The sequence below is a fragment of the Muntiacus reevesi genome, chromosome 1, assembly GCF_963930625.1.
Source record: "Muntiacus reevesi chromosome 1, mMunRee1.1, whole genome shotgun sequence".
Lineage (NCBI taxonomy): Eukaryota > Metazoa > Chordata > Mammalia > Artiodactyla > Cervidae > Muntiacus > Muntiacus reevesi.
Window position 1 is genome coordinate 183928936 of NC_089249.1, and position 16882 is coordinate 183945817.

The 16882-nt window shown below is 55.0% G+C and overlaps 1 protein-coding gene across 9 annotated transcripts in view; it reads right to left on the reverse strand.

Moving 5' to 3' along the window:
• Positions 1-97: 97 nt before the first annotated feature.
• The window catches only part of MAST3 (microtubule associated serine/threonine kinase 3), a 41275-nt gene continuing 24490 nt past the window's right edge, over positions 98-16882 (reverse strand). For all 9 annotated transcript variants that reach the window (XM_065917423.1, XM_065917420.1, XM_065917418.1 and 6 more), the window contains 14 exons: positions 16613-16751; positions 12214-12346; positions 11893-12058; positions 10950-11051; positions 10141-10263; positions 8958-9067; positions 6947-7086; positions 6208-6452; positions 5554-5760; positions 4847-5073; positions 4498-4620; positions 3596-3732; positions 3161-3342; positions 98-2146 (listed from right to left, as the gene is read on the reverse strand). In XM_065917423.1, the coding sequence (XP_065773495.1) occupies positions 1614-2146; positions 3161-3342; positions 3596-3732; positions 4498-4620; positions 4847-5073; positions 5554-5760; positions 6208-6452; positions 6947-7086; positions 8958-9067; positions 10141-10263; positions 10950-11051; positions 11893-12058; positions 12214-12346; positions 16613-16751 (2567 nt within the window). In that variant the 3' untranslated portion in view covers positions 98-1613. The remainder of the gene's footprint in view (positions 2147-3160; positions 3343-3595; positions 3733-4497; positions 4621-4846; positions 5074-5553; positions 5761-6207; positions 6453-6946; positions 7087-8957; positions 9068-10140; positions 10264-10949; positions 11052-11892; positions 12059-12213; positions 12347-16612; positions 16752-16882) is intronic.

Below are 16882 nucleotides of genomic sequence, written 5' to 3' on the forward strand. Positions count from 1 at the left end.
TCTATTTTCATCCCACCCCCACCCCACTCTTCCCTTACCCTTTTCTCAGCCCCTCAGAAATCCAGACATCGGACCTCCTCTTTGTAAATGTGAGCTTTTATTCACTGTCAGCTCCAGGATGGAAGGCGGGAGCAAAAGTCATGCACAGCCTTGATCTAGCTCCAACACCAGGCAGTGCTGTGTGGGTGTCTCCGGAAGGAACGCAGAGTGGGCTACAGAGCCTGCAAAGTGCCCTCATCATGTGGGACACAGCCATCATGTCAGCCATTTCCCAATGAAAATGGAGGCTCTGAGATGCCCGGTGGGCCACACAGCATTTCAGGGGAGAGGGTTGGAGTTGGAGTCTGCTATATCTGACAACAGATTCTCCACAGCTCCCTTGACAATGCCCAGGACAGGGGCTGGCTGCATGACTCTTACCAGGAAAGCGTGGGGCATGTCTCCACCCCTTGCCAGGCCTTAGTTATGGGGAGGACAACACTACCTCCAGCCTTCTCAAGGCTGACTGAGGGAGAAGCCACAAGTAAAAGCGCTTGGCATACAGTAGGTGCTTAATAAATATAGTATTAGTTTTGTAAACACAAGGAAACTGAGGCACAGAGTGGGGAAGCCATTTTCCCGGAGCCAGTGAAGCCAAGATTTCAACTGGGGCCTCACTGCCCCCCAGTTGGATTTTCTTATTCAGATTTCATCCCAGCAAGGCTCTGACATACTGAGGGCACTTCCCAGGGGTGTTTCAGACACATCATGGTCAAGTTCTCACCCTGGCAGGCATCAAATACCAAAAAACCTTGTGTCCAGGGTGGACATTCTTCCCCTACTGGCAGTGCCCTTTGAGGCCTCTGCCTCCTGGGGCACAGTGTCTGCCTGTGAGGTGGATGACTCCTCTGTCTATATTTGGTGAACTTCTACTCATACATCAAAGCCCCAGTTCCCACAACCCCTAAGCCTATAGGACTGGAGGCAGACTCTAGCAAGGCTGGCCGAGAGATGGAGGCCATGATGGTGGGAAGGAGCCTGCAGAATCCAGTCCATCATCAGAACTACTTTGTTTTGTGGTGGAGGGGAATTGTTTACAGACTCTCCAAGTCATCCAAACTGGGCCTGGACTGATAAACTAGGCTGCATCCCTTCAAATGCATGGGTCTTGAGTCAGGGATGGGATCGAGTAACACACACACAAAAAACTTTAAAAGAACAGAAAAACCATAAAACACGAACACGTGTTGACTTGTCCAAAGTGCTTCCTTCTCAGCCCATGTGGGCAGGGTTTACAAATGGGTCCCAGGTGCCTGGGGCAAGACCCGGGCAGCCGCCTTAAGGGTGGCGACTCAGTCTGACTATCGCTTATAAAAAGTAATAAATTAGTTGCAGGGATTTGCCGCTATTTACAATGCCACCCTAGTCTCCCATTCCTCCCCCTAGGGGCCCTGATTGACCAGCTCCAAAACACGAAGGAGGCACTGTCTACGCCTTCTGGCAAGAACCGCGATGGCTTCTCTTCTTTCAGGTGTCAAAGGTTGGTGGCTCACTCTCCATCCGGGTGTCAGTTTATGGAAAACACATTCCACGGAAAATGCACTGACTGCCAGGCCAGGGGGAAGCCAGGTAGATTAGTCTTTCCCAGAGGGTCCAAGGGCTCCTGACACAGCCTCAGCGCCCTCCACGGCAATTTGCGGCACCAAGGTGGGTGGCCCAGTGGCTTCTTCCAGTGGCTCATCAAAGCTCACCTCCTGCACGGCCTCCTGCTTCTTGAAGGAGTCTCGGCGCTCAGACAGATGCAGCCGTCGCATGATCACCAGCTCAGAGTCCGGCCCGCGGCTGCGGCGCCCCAGATCCCCGTCCAGTCGCTCACCTGTACCCAGCTTGTCAGCTGACTGGCCTCGGCGCAGCCTTGGGGATCGGGCAGGCACGGGTGGGTGCCCTGGCAGGGGTGAGGGTGAGCGGGGTGGGGGTGCGGACACAGGTGGGCAGGCCAGTGGGGAGGGCGGGATGCTGCTGGTGGACTTGCGGCGGCCGGCTTTGGGGCGAGGTGGCCCGAGCTTGGCGGCCAGGCCGTGCAGGGAGCTGGGGCGGGTGTGGCCAGCGGCAGCTGGAGATGCAGGGCTGCTGGAGCTTGGGGATATGCTGGGTGGAGACGCTGTGTCTGTGGGTGACAGGGGAGGGTCAGGCCACCAGTCTCAATGTCCCAGCCTTGAGGTGGGGCCCTGGGACTGACTGCAAAGCCCATATCACTTCCAGGCATGTGGTCACCTATCAGGCCTGGTCTTCCCTTTGTTTGCACAGGTTCTGCCTTTGGCTTAGATCTGGTAAACTCCTATTCATTCATCAAAGCCCTAGCACCTTTTCACCCACTTCTTATCTAAATGTTCCACCAAATCACTTGGCTAAAGGTACCTGTCCATTGTCCATCCGTCCATCCCATGAGCCATCTACCCACTGGTTCAGAAGTTATCCAATAGGGCCCTGCCTCTGCCTGTACCCACTCTCCACCCCTAGGCCTCAGCCTCAGAGGATGTCCAGTCTAAGGAGGGCAAAGATGGCCCAGATACCCCCAGCCCCTTGAGGTCAGGGTAGGCTAGAGGAAGAGGTAGCAGTGGGTTCCTCAGAAGGCAGGGCGGGCTTCCTGGGAGAGCAGCTCTGTGGCTCTCCTCTAGGATACCTTCCTTCTCTGGGGATTGCCCCAGCCTGTCTCTCTCTCCCTCCAGACTGATGTTAACCCAGTGGAAATAGGGGTGTCCATCTCCGGCTGTCTCTCACAGACTGGGGAACCTCAGGGTTGGATGAAGTCACCATCCTTTCCTGCTCTAGAACTATCCTTCCATATCCTCTCTCGCTCACTCTCTGTGGCTCCCTATTCTCCCCTCCCCCCCAATTTAAGTTCAGCTCTTTGGCTTGATCCATCCCCCAATCCCCTCTCCCTAGCCTCCTCTAGCTTTCACATCCCTCTTGTCTAGATATCCTTTGCTTATGATGTTCCCTTCTGCTGGACACACCCTTCCCTGCCCTTACACCTGCCCTGCCCACCCCAGGCTGCCTTTGAGGCTGTCATTCATCATGTCACTCCATCCTTCCAACTCTGTTCGCTCCCCTCCCTGGGCCAACCACTGCAGCCCTGTGTGGCCCTTCTTCCCAGGGTGGTCCTGGGGGGTGCACCCACCTGCTGGGGCATCGGGAGCCGGGCTGCGGCAGGGTGTGGTGGGGCTGGGGGACAGGCTGTGTGTGGGGGAGCCTGGGAGGCTTTCGCTGGACGACAGGGACTGGTGGAGGCCGGAGGAGAAGCTGCGGCTGGTGTGCAGCACGGACGACTGTTTTGAGATCTTCTTGAAGAGCGATTTCCGCCTAGGGGTTAGAAACCCAGATTCTTCACAAGTCCCACCCCTGTGGCCAGGACTGCCCAAGCATGCAGTGCATCCCATGTCAGCCCCAGCGGGGGCCGGCCCCCTGCTCACCGGTCCTGCGTCCAGCATCAGCCCCCACGGGGGCCGGCCCACCACTCACCGGGTTCACCGGTCCTGCTTCCTGCATCAGCCCCCGTGGGAGCCGGCCCCCTGCTCACCGGTCCTGCGTCCCGCATTAGCCCCCCACCGCTCACCGGTCCTGCGTCTCCCGCCGGCGGCTCCGCTTGCTCCTGCGCGCCATGCGGCCCTTGGTCACGTTCTTCCGGGCGGGGCCCACCTTGATGGACGTGTTCTCCAGCGCTGTGGTCCGAAGGGCGATCTTGTTGCCGCTCTGCAGGAAGGATGGTGAAGGGTCGCCAGTGTGCTTCCTAGCCAGTGAGCCCTCCACCCACCTACTCGTCCATCAAAAGCCCTGGATCCTAACCACCCATTTTTCAACTAATGGCCTCCCCACTCACTGGGCCAAAGATGGATGTGTGCCATCTGTCCATCCATCCAATGAGCCACCGACTCACCCACTGGTCCCAGGAGCTATCCAACCAGCGGCCTGCCTCCTCACTTGTGCCTCACTCTGGGCCTCAGCCCTCGAGGAGACCAGAGGCAAATATGGCACAGATACCACCTTCCAGGGTCAAGTGGGCCAGAGGGAGGGTCAGGAGTGGGGCCCCCAGGGGGCTTCCTGGAAGAGTGGCTATGAGGGGTGATATAAGGGGGCTAAAGAAGGAAGCCGGGACTCTCCTGGCTGTCCAGTGATTAGGACTTGCAATTCCACTGCAGGGGGTGCGGGTGTGATCCTTGTTCAGGGAACTAAGATCCCGCATGCCACTTGGTCAAAAAAAAAAAAAAAAGAAGAAAGAAAAAGAGAAGAAGGAAGCAGAGGGGAGGAGGAATGCAGGGCCCAAGTGGAATGCTGTGGTTGGAGGGGGAGAACCACACAGAATCTGCAGCTGAGACAAAGGAGGGGATGGGGGTTATAGGAGCAGGGTGCGGAGATCAGGGTGCTCTGAGGATGGACCAGGGGTAGGGGCTCGGAGCCCCATGGGGAGGCCGGGGCGGGGGGCGGGGGGTGGGAGTGGTGGGGGGAAAAGGGCTGCACCTTCAGCAACAGCTCCACGACATCCATGTGCACCAATCCCAGGACGGACTCCCCGTTGATGTGGGTGATCAGGTCCCCAGCTCGCAGGCCCGCCTCCTGGGCGGGGCTTCCTTCCTCCACACTCTGGGGTGGGGGTAGCGGGGGGGTCAGTAGTCCGGGCCCCACAGACAGAGACCCCAGCCCAGCTGAGTCAGCCTTGGGCCCCCAGCAAGCTGATGCTTCCACACTGCCTGGTTTCTCCGCTTTCCCAGACTAACAAACACAGCTCCGCAAGGGAAGCCCCCGCACCAGGGCAGCGCCGGACTCCAACCAGGTCCGGTCGTTCCTGCCCATCCCAAGGCCAACTCACCCACACCACGTGGTGCACAGTGTAGACGTCACTGTCGCCCATGTAGACGCGGATCGCCCGCAGGTTGAAGCCGTACTTCTTGCCTGAGCTGTGGATGACGATGGGGGGCCGCAGGCTGCCACACACAGGGGAAGGGTCTCGGCTTGGAGAGGAGTCGCGGGACGATGGGTTAGAGGACAGTGAGCGTGGGGACAGGGGGCTCATGAGGGGGCCACCGCTGCCATCATCTGCAGGGACAAGGTTCAGGGAAGGGGTCACTGCCTTGGGGGGCCTCTCACAAGCCACCTTCCCCTCCCCCTCCACATTGATCGCTGTTTAATGTTTTTGGTTTTTGATCACACCACGCAGCCTATAGGATCTTAGTTCCCTGACCTGACCAAGGATGGAACCATGCCCCCTCTAGTGGGAGCACAGAGTCTTAATCACTGGACCATCAGGGAAATTCCCACCCTGATCACTCTGGCAGCTTTGCTGCTGCTGCAATGCCCCCAGACACCTTCGAGTCTTGGCACATGCAGTGCCCACTGCCAAGAATGCCAGTCCCCTCCCCTGCTGCTTCCCCTCTCCTGGGTTCAGCCCTCAACCGCAGCCCCCACGTCACCTGGAAGGACCCCTGCCAGCCACCTCTGGCCAAAACTACCTCCACCCTGTGGTTAAAAATGGACGTAGGCAGGCACGCCAAGACAAGGCTGGGCCATGGGTGTTACCTGCTGTGATGATGAGTGACAGGGCGGACACTGAGGCTGACTTGGGCACGCGGCCTCCGCTGGGGGAGGTCCTGGATTTCTCTGGGGCAGAGTCCCTCGGGCTCCCAAGGCGGCGGCCCCGGCCAGCATCCAGGGCCCGTGGCGTGGAGTGTCGTGCACCGGTGCTGTTGCTTCGCAGGCGCGCATGGCTGAGGGCGGCAGTGTCAGCTGCGAGGGACAACAGGGTCGGGGGTTAGTCTGCCCCACCCTCCAGCTTACCATGTGGCCCTTCTGCCCTCAGAAGGCAAAGCCCCTTCCTTCCTGGTCGTCGTGCACACAATCCAGTCTCCTGGCTGTTACACAGGCCGTTCCCTTTTCTTGCACACCCTTCCTGCACTGCTCTCCCTGGGAAGCTCCATTCTTCAGGTCCCCTCCTTCACAAAGCCTTCCCCTCACTCCAGTTAGATCCCTACTCCCACTCTCAGAGCCCCCCAGTTCAATTCCTCTCTCATGATCCACTGAAGCTGAGGGTATCATCCCTAGGCTGAGGCCTTTGTTAGCCAATGACTGTTCTCTCTGGAGAACTCCTACTCATCCTTCAAAACCCATCTTAAATAGTCCCTCCTGTGGGAAATTTGCCATAAGACTATCCCTCCCATCCTGGATTCTACTTACCAGAAAGGCTGGAGGGCTTGGGTATCACTGGGGTGGCTTCTGGGGGAGCATCGGGCTCCCCCAGAATGAAGACGGGCCTTTTGGGGCCCACAGGACCGGGGCCAGCTCCCTCATCCTCTGATGAGAAGGCAAACTTGGGCATCGTGTCCAGGCTGATGGTGTTCAGGAGAGATGGGCTAGGGCCCCGCTCAGGCTGGGAGGAGGATGAGTGGCAAGATGAACCAGAAGATGTGCAGGATTTCAGCCTGTAGTGGGGAATAGCCTGCGTCACACTTGCCAGATGCCCTCACCCCAGAGCACCCAGTCTCCCCTAGTGGCTGCATCTTAACCCTCAGCCTAGAGTCAGAGGTAATCTGTAAAGACAAAGTGAGTGCTCCATCCTCTGTGACTGCACAGAAAACTCCTATTCATCTTTTAAAACCCAGCTTCCAATGCCCCTCCTCAAGCAGACATTGATCATTCGTGTTGAGTCTGGACCCTGACAGATGAACGAGGCTTCGTGAGCAGGAGCAAAGGGCATTCTGGGCAGAGGAAGCAAGCAAAAGCCGACCAGCGTGACGGTGCGTGGCTGCCTTGACCTTCAGTGTGGTTAGGAACGCAAATCCACAGGGAGTGATGATAGAGGCCAGGCTGGCAGGGGTCTGACAGGCTGGCCAATGTGCTTGACCCTTTGCTGCTGGGCCACTGGGCAGCTCTTTCCAATGTTAGGCTTGGTGGCTCCACTCCCCAGCCCACCTACCGGACCTCGGTGGTGCTCAGCCGCCGCCCGTAGTCCCCCTCGTTGCTGCGTTCCCACCCTTCCTCCCGGTCCTCGCTGAAGCTCCGTTCAGCAAAGGTTGGGGTGGGCTGGGCGGCCAGGAACTCAGAGCTGCTATAGACCTGGGAAGCAATTAAAAATAACAGTCACAACAACCGCATCCCTGGGGGATGGCTTGGTTGAGTGCTTCCTACATGCCCGATGCTTCTGAGTCATTTCCTCAAATCCTTTCTCACCACTTCTTTAAAGAAACAGTGTCTTTAGCCTACTGTACAGATGGAGAGACTGAGGCTTGACAGGCCTGGTTACCAACGGGCCACAGCTGAAGTTTCCCGCCCGTGGGGCCCAGGCCCATAAGCAGTGCAGGTTTTGGGGGGTTTTTTTGGTCATGATGCATGGCATGCAGGCTCTTAGTTCCCCCACCAGGGACTGAACCCATGCCCCCTGCAGTGGAAGCTTGGAGTCTTAACCACTGCACTGCCAGGGAAGTCACTGTGGAGGTTTTTTGATCCAATTATAAACAAAGGAAGGAACTTAAGTGAAACTGATGATGCTATAAAATAACACCCAGCATGGCAGGTCTATTCACAATTGCCTCAAAGTGGAAAAAAACAAGATGGTTCGTCAACTGATGAGTGGATAAACAAAACTGTGGTCCAGTCACAAAGTGGAATATTACTCAGCCATAACAAGGAGTGAAGTACTGACATGCTATCGCGTAGATCAGTCTTAAGAAGCCAGAAACAGGCAATTCCCTAGTGATTCAGTGGTTAGGGCTCCGAGTTCTCATTGCTGCTGGGTTCAATCCCTGGTCGGAGATCTAAGATCCTACCAGCCATGCAGGGAAGCACAAAAAAAAACAAAACAAAAAAAGCCAGGGACTTGGCTGGAGGTCCAGTGGCTAAGACTCTGAGCTCCTAATGCAGGGGGCGCAGATTTGGTCCCTGGTCAGGGAACTAGATCCCACACATTGCAACTAAGAGCCCACATAGCCAAATAAATAAATATTAAAAATAAAAGCAGCAGCCAGACACAAAAGCCCACAGAATGTATGGAGTAGAAACATGTGGAAATGGGCCCCGGAAGGAATCCCTCCTGAGGTGCCGGGGTTTCTCCGGGTGTCGGGATCTTAGGATCCAGCTGAGGGAAGATCAGGGCCTAGGTTCTAGCCCTAGCTTGGTTCCCCTCGGGGCTCTTAAACAATGGCTGGTTTTCTCCTCCCATTTTGTGGTTCTGCGCTGGCCAAGTTTGGGTTCATAACTGGCCCACGGAGTCGTGGCAGGTGGGGACCAGCAGGGCTCAGCCAGCGTCTGCAGGAGGCACCCATTAAGTCAAGTAGCACCCGTTCTTCTGGACGCTGGACTGGGCGACACGTGATGTGTGTCACATGCACATATCATGTATGTGATATGTGCAGAGCAGGTAAATGCAGATGTTACAAATGCAAATGTTACCTGCAGAAACAGAAAGCAGAGTACTGGTTGTGGGGGTGAGGGAGGGGGAAATAAGGAGTGACTGCAGACAGGTACAACGTTGCCCTTTGGGCATGATGGAAATGTTCTGGAACCAGATAAATGTTGTGATGGTTGCACAACACTGCGAATGTACTAAATGTCACCGGATTGTACAGTTTAAAACAGTTAAAATAGTTTATGTTATATGTATTTCACTGCAATGAAAACAAAAATTAAAAAAAAAAAAGCCCAAGCAGGGACTTCCCTGATGGTCCAGTGGTTAAGAATCTGACTTGCAATGCAGGGGGCATAGATTTGATTCCCAAGTCGGGGAACTAAGCCTCCATATGCCTCAGGGCAGCAAAGCCCTGGAGCTGCTGAGCCTGTGCGCCTCAACTAGAGATAAAGCCCACAGGTTGCAATGAATATTCCACATGCCGCAACTCAGACCTGACGCAGCCAAAAGAATCAAAACAACTCCAAACAAACATCTTGCCCTGTTTCCTGAGTGCCAGCTACACCCAGGATCCCAGGCTCACCTTGCTGAAGCGGTGGGAACAGGACGAGAACTGGGGGATCTCTGCAGATGACTCCTCATCATTAGTCTCGTCATCTTCAGAGCCCAGGTGGCGGTACCGTTCCGAGCGGGCTGCAGCGGGGAAAGGCATCGCCCACCTGAGGCCTGGCGTGGACGCAGGGCTGTGGGGGTGATGTGGGGGGGCTCCCGGGCGGGCAGACACTGTCAGGGCACAGGCACCAAGATGGGACGCTGCCCGGTACGTTTAAAGACAGAGGAGGCTTGGGCGGCAGATTTAGTTGCTCATTCGTGTCCGACTCTTTACGACCCCATGGACTGTAGCCTGCCAGGCTCCTCTGTCCATGGGATTTCCCAGGCAAGAGTACAGGAGTGGGTTGTTGTGCCCTCCTCCAGGGGATCTTCCCCACCCAGGGATCAAACCGACACCTCCTGAATTGGCAGGCGGATTTTCTACCTGTGAGCCATCAGGGAAGCCCTGGCAGATTTAGTGTCTGGGAATAAATCCCAGGTGTGTCCCTAAAAGTTGTGGGGCCGTGGATGGGAATTCCTGTCTCAGTTTCCTCACTCTTGAGATGGGTCCCCTAGAGCTGGGTAATGCTGCGCAGCTCAAACATAAAAGATGTTCCTCATTTTACAGAAAAGGAAACAGATGTTCAGAGAGGACCTCTGACATGCTCCAGGTCACACATCCAGTTCTGGAGGAGGCGCTGGAAGCCAAGGGCATTTACTCGGATTGGCCAGAGCCCCATGTAGGGAGAGGGAGATTTGTCTGAGCCCATCTGAAGTGCTTGAGGGGACCCCCTCCACCCAAGCTGAGCAAGGCAGCCCACCCTCCTGTGTGACAGGCAAGGTTCCATGCCTGGTCACAGCTGAGACTCAGGAGGCCAAACCGGCTGGGGGATCCCAGGAAACGGTCTGCCACCCTAAGTAGTTTGGTGTTCCCTCCCGCAACCCGAGGGGGTGCTGCAGTACCTGAGCTCAGGTGCAAAGGAAACCCTAGCAGGGGTGTCTGGGGGGGGGGGGGGCATTCTCACACACATGCGCAGAGTACTGGAAAGCTCAGGAAGTCAGCAGCTCCAGGCCCAGGGCGAGGCATTGAGCTGGGATGGGGACCCCGGCAGAGACCCCTTACCGCCCTCGGAGAGGGTGGGACAGCAGAGCCTGTCTCCTGGGTCCCCGCTTACTGTCGAAGTAGCTGGTGTCGTCCTCTGCTTCAAGCTGCGGCACGAACTCGGCCTTGTGACGCAGAAGCCCGGCCCAGTCCAGCGTCCAGAAGAACGGGTGTTGCTTGACCTCATGGGTGCCTCCTGCAGACACGGCCGGCTGAGCCCTGCTGGTCCGCAACCCCCACGGCCCCCCGGGACGGTTATGAACCCAAACTTGGCCAGGGCAGAGCCACAAAGATGGGAGGGGAAAATAGCCATCATTTAAGAGCCCGGAGGGGAATCAAGCTAAGGCTAGAACCTAGGCCCTGATCTTCCCTCAGCTGGATCCTGAGGTCCTGACACCCAGAGAAACACCAGCACCTCAGGAGAGATTCCTTCTGGGGCCCCTTTCCACATGTTTCTACCCCAAGGAGCAGAGCTGACTGCACAAATGTATCCTGTTCCCCGAACTCAGCCCTCGTGGTCCTCTCCAGTGGCCAAGTTTCATCCCGAAAGTGATCCGTAGTGGCCACATACTGGGTGGCTGCATCAGTATTAAATAATCCTTTTATCCCCATTTTGGTGGCTGGGGAAACCTGGAGAGTGGGATCCACTGCGCTGGTCCTTGGGGAACTTAGGACACAGCCCATGGTGACCTGGTGGGCTCCCACACACAGCCTCAGTGCCCCGGTCTGCACTCGACCCAGCTGCTTTCAAAGTCTTATGCAAGTTCCTATTGAGCTTATACGCATCCTTCAAAACCCCAGCTTCAAGTCCCCCTCCTCTATGCAGCCTCTCAAATAGAGCTCGTGCTTACTCCAGCCTCCAGCCCACCCACACCGACATACCAGTGCCCAGGCGGTCGAGTGGGCTCTGTCGGAGCAGCCTGGTGATAAGGTCCTGGGCATCGGCTGGGAGGGCCTCCTCTCCCTCTGGCCACATGATCTCGTCTGAAGTGAGAGGAGGGAGTGAGGAAGCGGGGCTAGTGCTTCCTAGCATCTACTAGCACTTCTGCTTTCTGCGCTCCAAGCCGTCAGCCTGCTCTCCTCCTTCAGCATTCCAGCTTTGGTCCCTCACAGCCTTTGCTCTGGCCATGCTCTCTGCCTTGAGCACCTTCCTTTCCTCCATCTCTGTGGCTCCCTCTTGTTCCTTTAAAACTTTGCTCACGTGTCACCCCAATGTTCTCTGTGACTCTTTTAATACAGCTCCTCTACCCCACACCTGGGGCTTCCCCCAACTGCAATGCAGGAGACCCAGGAGACCGAGGTTCAATCCCTGGCTTGGGAAGAGCCCTGGAGGAGGAAACGGCAACCTACTCCAGTATTCTTGCCTGGGAAAATCCCATGGACAGAGGAGCCCTTCAATCCATAGGGTCGCAAAAGAGTCAGACATGACTGAGTGACTAACCTCCCACACCTGCCACCCCGCGCCCTCCCTTCCTGCTTCTTTTCCTCCTCTGCATTTTTGCCTCTGATTGTTCTACAGTTTTTTTGGGGGGGCCACACCAGGGGGCATTCAGGATCTTGGTTCCCCGAGAGGCATCGAACCCTCCCCCCCACCCCCGCACAGGAAGGTGGAGTCTTAACCACTGGACCACAAGGCGAGTCCCTCCTTAGTTGGCTTATTTATCTCCCTTACTGTCCATCTTGCCCTTGGCTGTATCTCCAATGCTCAGCCAGGGCCTGGCATGCCAAAGGTGCCCAATCCATCCACACATGGGGCTGCTCCCCTCCCCGACACAGGCAGAGCCAGAGTGGGGATTAAACCTGGGCTACGGGGTGGGGAACGCACCACTGACCACCTGGCCAAAGAGTTCCTCGGGGGTATCGCCGAAGAAGGGCACGCAGCCCACCAGGAATTCATAGAGGACGACGCCCATGGCCCACCAGTCCACTGGCTTCCCGTAGCCCTGGCGGAAGATCACCTCGGGGGCGATGTACTCAGGCGTTCCGCAAACCTGGGCCGGGTGGGACAGGGAAACGGAGGATGGCTCCCAGCCGGGGAAGGAGGGGTGGGCAGAATTACGGGCATGGTTGATATGCTCCCTCATGCTGCAGAGTCTCCCCACGGCCCGCGGTTGGGCTTTGGGCAGGGGAAGGCAGCGCTGCCCACCTGCTTGTCCACGAACTCCCGGGTGTCTTTCTCGATGTGGCCTTCGTAGAGGTTGGTGGCCATACTCATGAGCCCAATCTTAGACAGGCCGAAGTCAGTGAGCTTGATGTGGCCAAGCGAGGTGATGAGCAGGCTGTGGGCAGGTGGGTGGGGGCTCAGGGCTGGGGGGTACTTGGCTGCTCCTGCCACCCCCCCATCACGAACTTCATCCCATCCAAGGTGGCCCAACCCCACCATGGATCAGAACGCACGTCCTATGCCTGATTACATTACAGAAAGAAACAAGAGGTTCTTGGGGAACATTACGAATTTGGCAAACATTTCTGTGCGCCTTCCGGGTGCATCGGGTATTACTGTTGAGCACCTACTGTATACTTTGCTGTGCAAAAATTAAGTTCCTAAGAATCATGGCATTTCCCCACTGGGCAATGAAATGTCTCCTGAATACCTCCTAGCAGGAGAGCTACAGCATATTTTTGTACCTACAGCCATTATTTTTAACAAACTAGATATTGTGGAAACACTTACTGTGAAGTGAACATGTCTTTAGCAGCTCCTATATACAGAAATATTTGAGCCCCTCATGGGTGCACCAGTTGTTTAAAAATCACATACCTATCATGTACGCTGCTGTTCACATTCTCTTGCAAGTTTAAATACATAAATATTTTAAGGGATAAAAATCACACGCATCAGCTTTATAAAGTCATGTTTTCATGCACCTCCTGGGTACACCTGCACATTTAAAAATAAATATCTGCAGGACTTCCCCAGTGGCCCAGTGGTTAAAACTCTGTGCTCACAGGGCAAAGGGCATGGGTTCAATCCCTGGCCTGGGCGCTGAGATTGCGCATACCACATGGTACAGCCAAAAATAAATAAATAAAATGACAAATAAATAAACAGGGGCTTCCCTGGTGGCTCAGTGGTAAAGAATCTGCCTGCCAGTGCAGGAGACACAGGTTTGATCCCTGGTCCAGGAAGATCTCACATGACGTGGAGCAGCTAAGCCCAGGAGCCGCAGCTGCTGCAGGCCGTGAGCCCTAGAATCTGTGCTCCGCAACAGGGAGCCACCACAAGGACAAGCTTGAGCACCGCAGCTAGAGAGCAGCCTCCGCTTGCCACAACTGGAGCAAAGCCCACGCAGCAACCAAGATCCAGCACAGCCAAAATAAATAAATAAATAAAATTATTTTAAAAAATATTTTAAAATAAATAAATAAATTTCTGGAGAATTCACTGTCTGTATCCAAGTTGTCTCAGGAGAAAGTTGGGTACCTCAACTCTAGAAAGAAACAATTCTGTGTGCCCATTCCGTGCCTCTGCCGGTTTTTGGTTTTTTAAATGATGCTTCTTAAGCAACTACTGTGTATACCAGCTGTGGAAGAAACACTTTGGTGTAACTACCAGCTAAGCCAACTCCCTCCAAAAACCAAGGCCTCGTAGCAGACCTTTGGTCGCCCTCTGCTAAGGGGCGATGTTTCCTGAGCTCCTATGGGCATGTCCCTGCCTCAAAAACGTTCATTTCCCGGGACTTCCCTGGTGGTCTGATGGGTGAGACTCCACGCTCCCAATGCAAGGTGCCCAGGTTCAATTCCTGCTAAAGGAACTAGATCCCACAAACTGCAACTAAGACCAGTGCAGCCAAATAAATAAATAATAAACAAATAAATCTTTTTTAAAAAGTTCATTTCTTGAATGTTGACTGCATGTGTATTTAAGAATCTGTTTCCTCGTCACAGAGAAAATGAGACAATGCCTGGAGTTTGCTCCAACTCGCCCAGCCGGGAGGACCGAGGGAGTGGGGAGGACCGAGGGGCCTGGGAGGAAGTGGGACTGGATGACCGGTGGGAGCTGTGGGGGAGGGGCGCTGCATCTCCTTCCGTGATGGACGGAACTGTGTATCCCCCACCTTCACACACGGAGCTCCTAGCCCCCAGGAACTGTGGTGTGACCTTGTCTGGGGATGGGGTCACTGCGAGCGTCACTGGTTAAGATGAGGTCACTCTGGAGCACGCTGTGGGTGCTACGCTTAGTCGCTCAGTTGTGCCCAGCTCTTTGCGACCCCAGGGGCTGTAGCCCGCCAGGCTCCTCTGTCCAAGGGGATCCTCCAGGCAAGAAGACTGGAGTGGGTTGCCATGCCCTCCTCCAGGGGATCTTCCTCACCCAGGGATTGAACCTGCGTCTCCCACAGCTGTTGCACTGCAGGCAGACTCTTTACCTGCGGAGCCACCAGGTGGCCACTAATCCAACAGAACTGGAGTCCTTATAAAAAGCGGGGATTTGGACGCCGACTTGCACACAGTGGGGGACACCATGCGAAGGTTAGAATTATGCCGCCACAGCCTAGGCACTACCAGAAGCCAGGAGAGACCCCTGGAATACATCCTTCCCTGGTACCTTCGAAGGGAGCTGACCCTTTGATCTTGAACTTCTAGCCTCCAGAACTGAGAGAATAAATTTATTTTTTTTTTTTAATTTAAAATAATTAATTTATTTTTGGCCACGCTGTGCAGCATGTGGGACCTTAGTTCACTAATAAGGGATTGAACCCACGCCCACTGTAGTGGAAGCGCAGTCTTAACCAGTGGACAGCCAGGCAAGTCCCGAGAATAAATTTCTTGTTGTTTAACCCCTTAGTTAGGGCAGCCTTAGCAAATGAGTGCACCTTCTCTTAACTTGGGGTGTACTTGAAATTTTCTGGACTGCAAAGAAAAAATTATTTTTCTCCGGCACCAATTGTGGGGGCCTATCCCTCCCTGAACCCTCTGGGGCTGGACCCCTTCCCATCCCGTTTTGCAGATAAGGGTAGTGAGCACGGGAGGGGCCGATTCTGCCTCGGGAACGCTTGGAAGAGCCCAGTCCAGGATGAGCGCAAAGAGGCCTGACGGGTGCACAGCAAGCAGTGATAGCACATGCAGCACGGAGGCCCAGGCATACAACAGGTGCCAACTACACGTCTGCTTGTTTCCTAAGTCAGGGGTCCCCAACCTCCGGGATCTAATGCCTGATGACCTGAGGTGGAACTGATATAGTAATAGAAATAAAGTGTATAATACATGTAACGCACTGCAATCATCCCAGAACCATTCTGTGCCACCCTGGTCCGTGGGAAAATTATTTTCCATGAAACGGTTCCCTGGTGCCAAAAATGCTGGGGACCGCTGTTCTAAGCCTCTGGCAAACTACAAGATGCCCTGAAAGCATGCAGGGCTCTTGAGGCTCCAGTTCACAACTCCACGCGGCAAGTACCTTCGTTGGAGAAAAGGACCCCTGTCCTGGTATACAGCAGGTGTTCACTCCATGCCGACCTCAACAGAAAAACTTCATATAAAAGGACAGTTGCAGTGTTCAGGGCCTGACACACAGTCCTTGCTTCATAACACAGTCATTAAGCAGAGGTGCTCTGATCACCTCTACACAGCTGGTGCCCAGTGAATATACACCAGCAAAAAATGTGCTTTATAAACTCAAAAGTCATCAGTGTGTGAGGAGCCAGTTACACTGGCATCTGGGCTCCTTAAAGTCACAGCTCAGGCCCAAGGTAGACAGCAAGTGCCAAACACGTGCTTTGTTTTCTAGGCCACTCGCAAAATGAAAGATGGCCTGAAAACATGCAGACTCTCTTAATTCATTAATTATGGGCCACACTGTGCAGCACGCCACGTGGGATCTTAGCTCCCCACCCAGCGACTGAACCTGTGTAACCTGCACTGGAAGTGCCGTGTCTTCACCACTGGGCCACCAGGAAAGTAAGTCCTGAAACATGCAGACTCTTGATGCTTATGTTCACGTCTCCACACACAAGTACCTGAGCGCTCACATGTCCTGCCTGATGTCCAGAGGCTACTTGATATAAGAGCAGCCCTCTCCTCTGCACACATAAGGTGCTCAATTAAAGCAGGAAGCGAGTGCTTTGAAAATTATTGAGGGGTTACAAAGCCTGAGGGGTTATTCACACTCACACTCCTGTTTTCTAGTCACTCACAGAGGACCTGGCACTCAACAGATGCTTACTAGGTGCTAGAATAAAATAAACAGCCTGAGAGTCTCTTCCCTACACTAACACACTGCAGATGTTCAAGACGTGCACAGTCCCTTTCTTCACACATGAGGTTTTACAAAGTGCATGGCCCTGCTCTTTCTAAACAGCTGGTGCCTCAGACAATCAAGTTCACTTCCGTTACATTGTAGCAGTGCCCTGAGCACATGGTCTTTTCCTCTGTCTGGTCTGGGCACCCTCTTTGCCAGAGCACCTCCATAAGTGCACACAGCAGGCGTCTATTAATTATCTGCTCGCCGCTGGGGCCCCATGATGCCAGCGGGATCCAGATAAAGGTGCTTCAGAGCAGCCCCAGACCCACTCTGAGGCCCCGCCCCCAGAGGCCCCGTCACTCACTTGTCAGGCTTGAGGTCACGGTGGACGATGCCATAGTTGTGCAGGTATTCCAGGGCCAGCACCGTCTCGGCGAAGTACATGCGGGCCATGTCCACAGGCAGCGGGCCCATGTTCTTCAGGAGCGTGGCGCAGTCACCACCTGCAGAAGCGCGGACATGCTCGCAGAGATGCCTGGCTCTGCAGCTGTGCCTAGACTTGTGCCTCCCTGCCCTCCCCACCTCCTGCAGTGTCCCTAGTCGGTCCTGAGTTGGGGTGGGGAGCTGGTGGGGC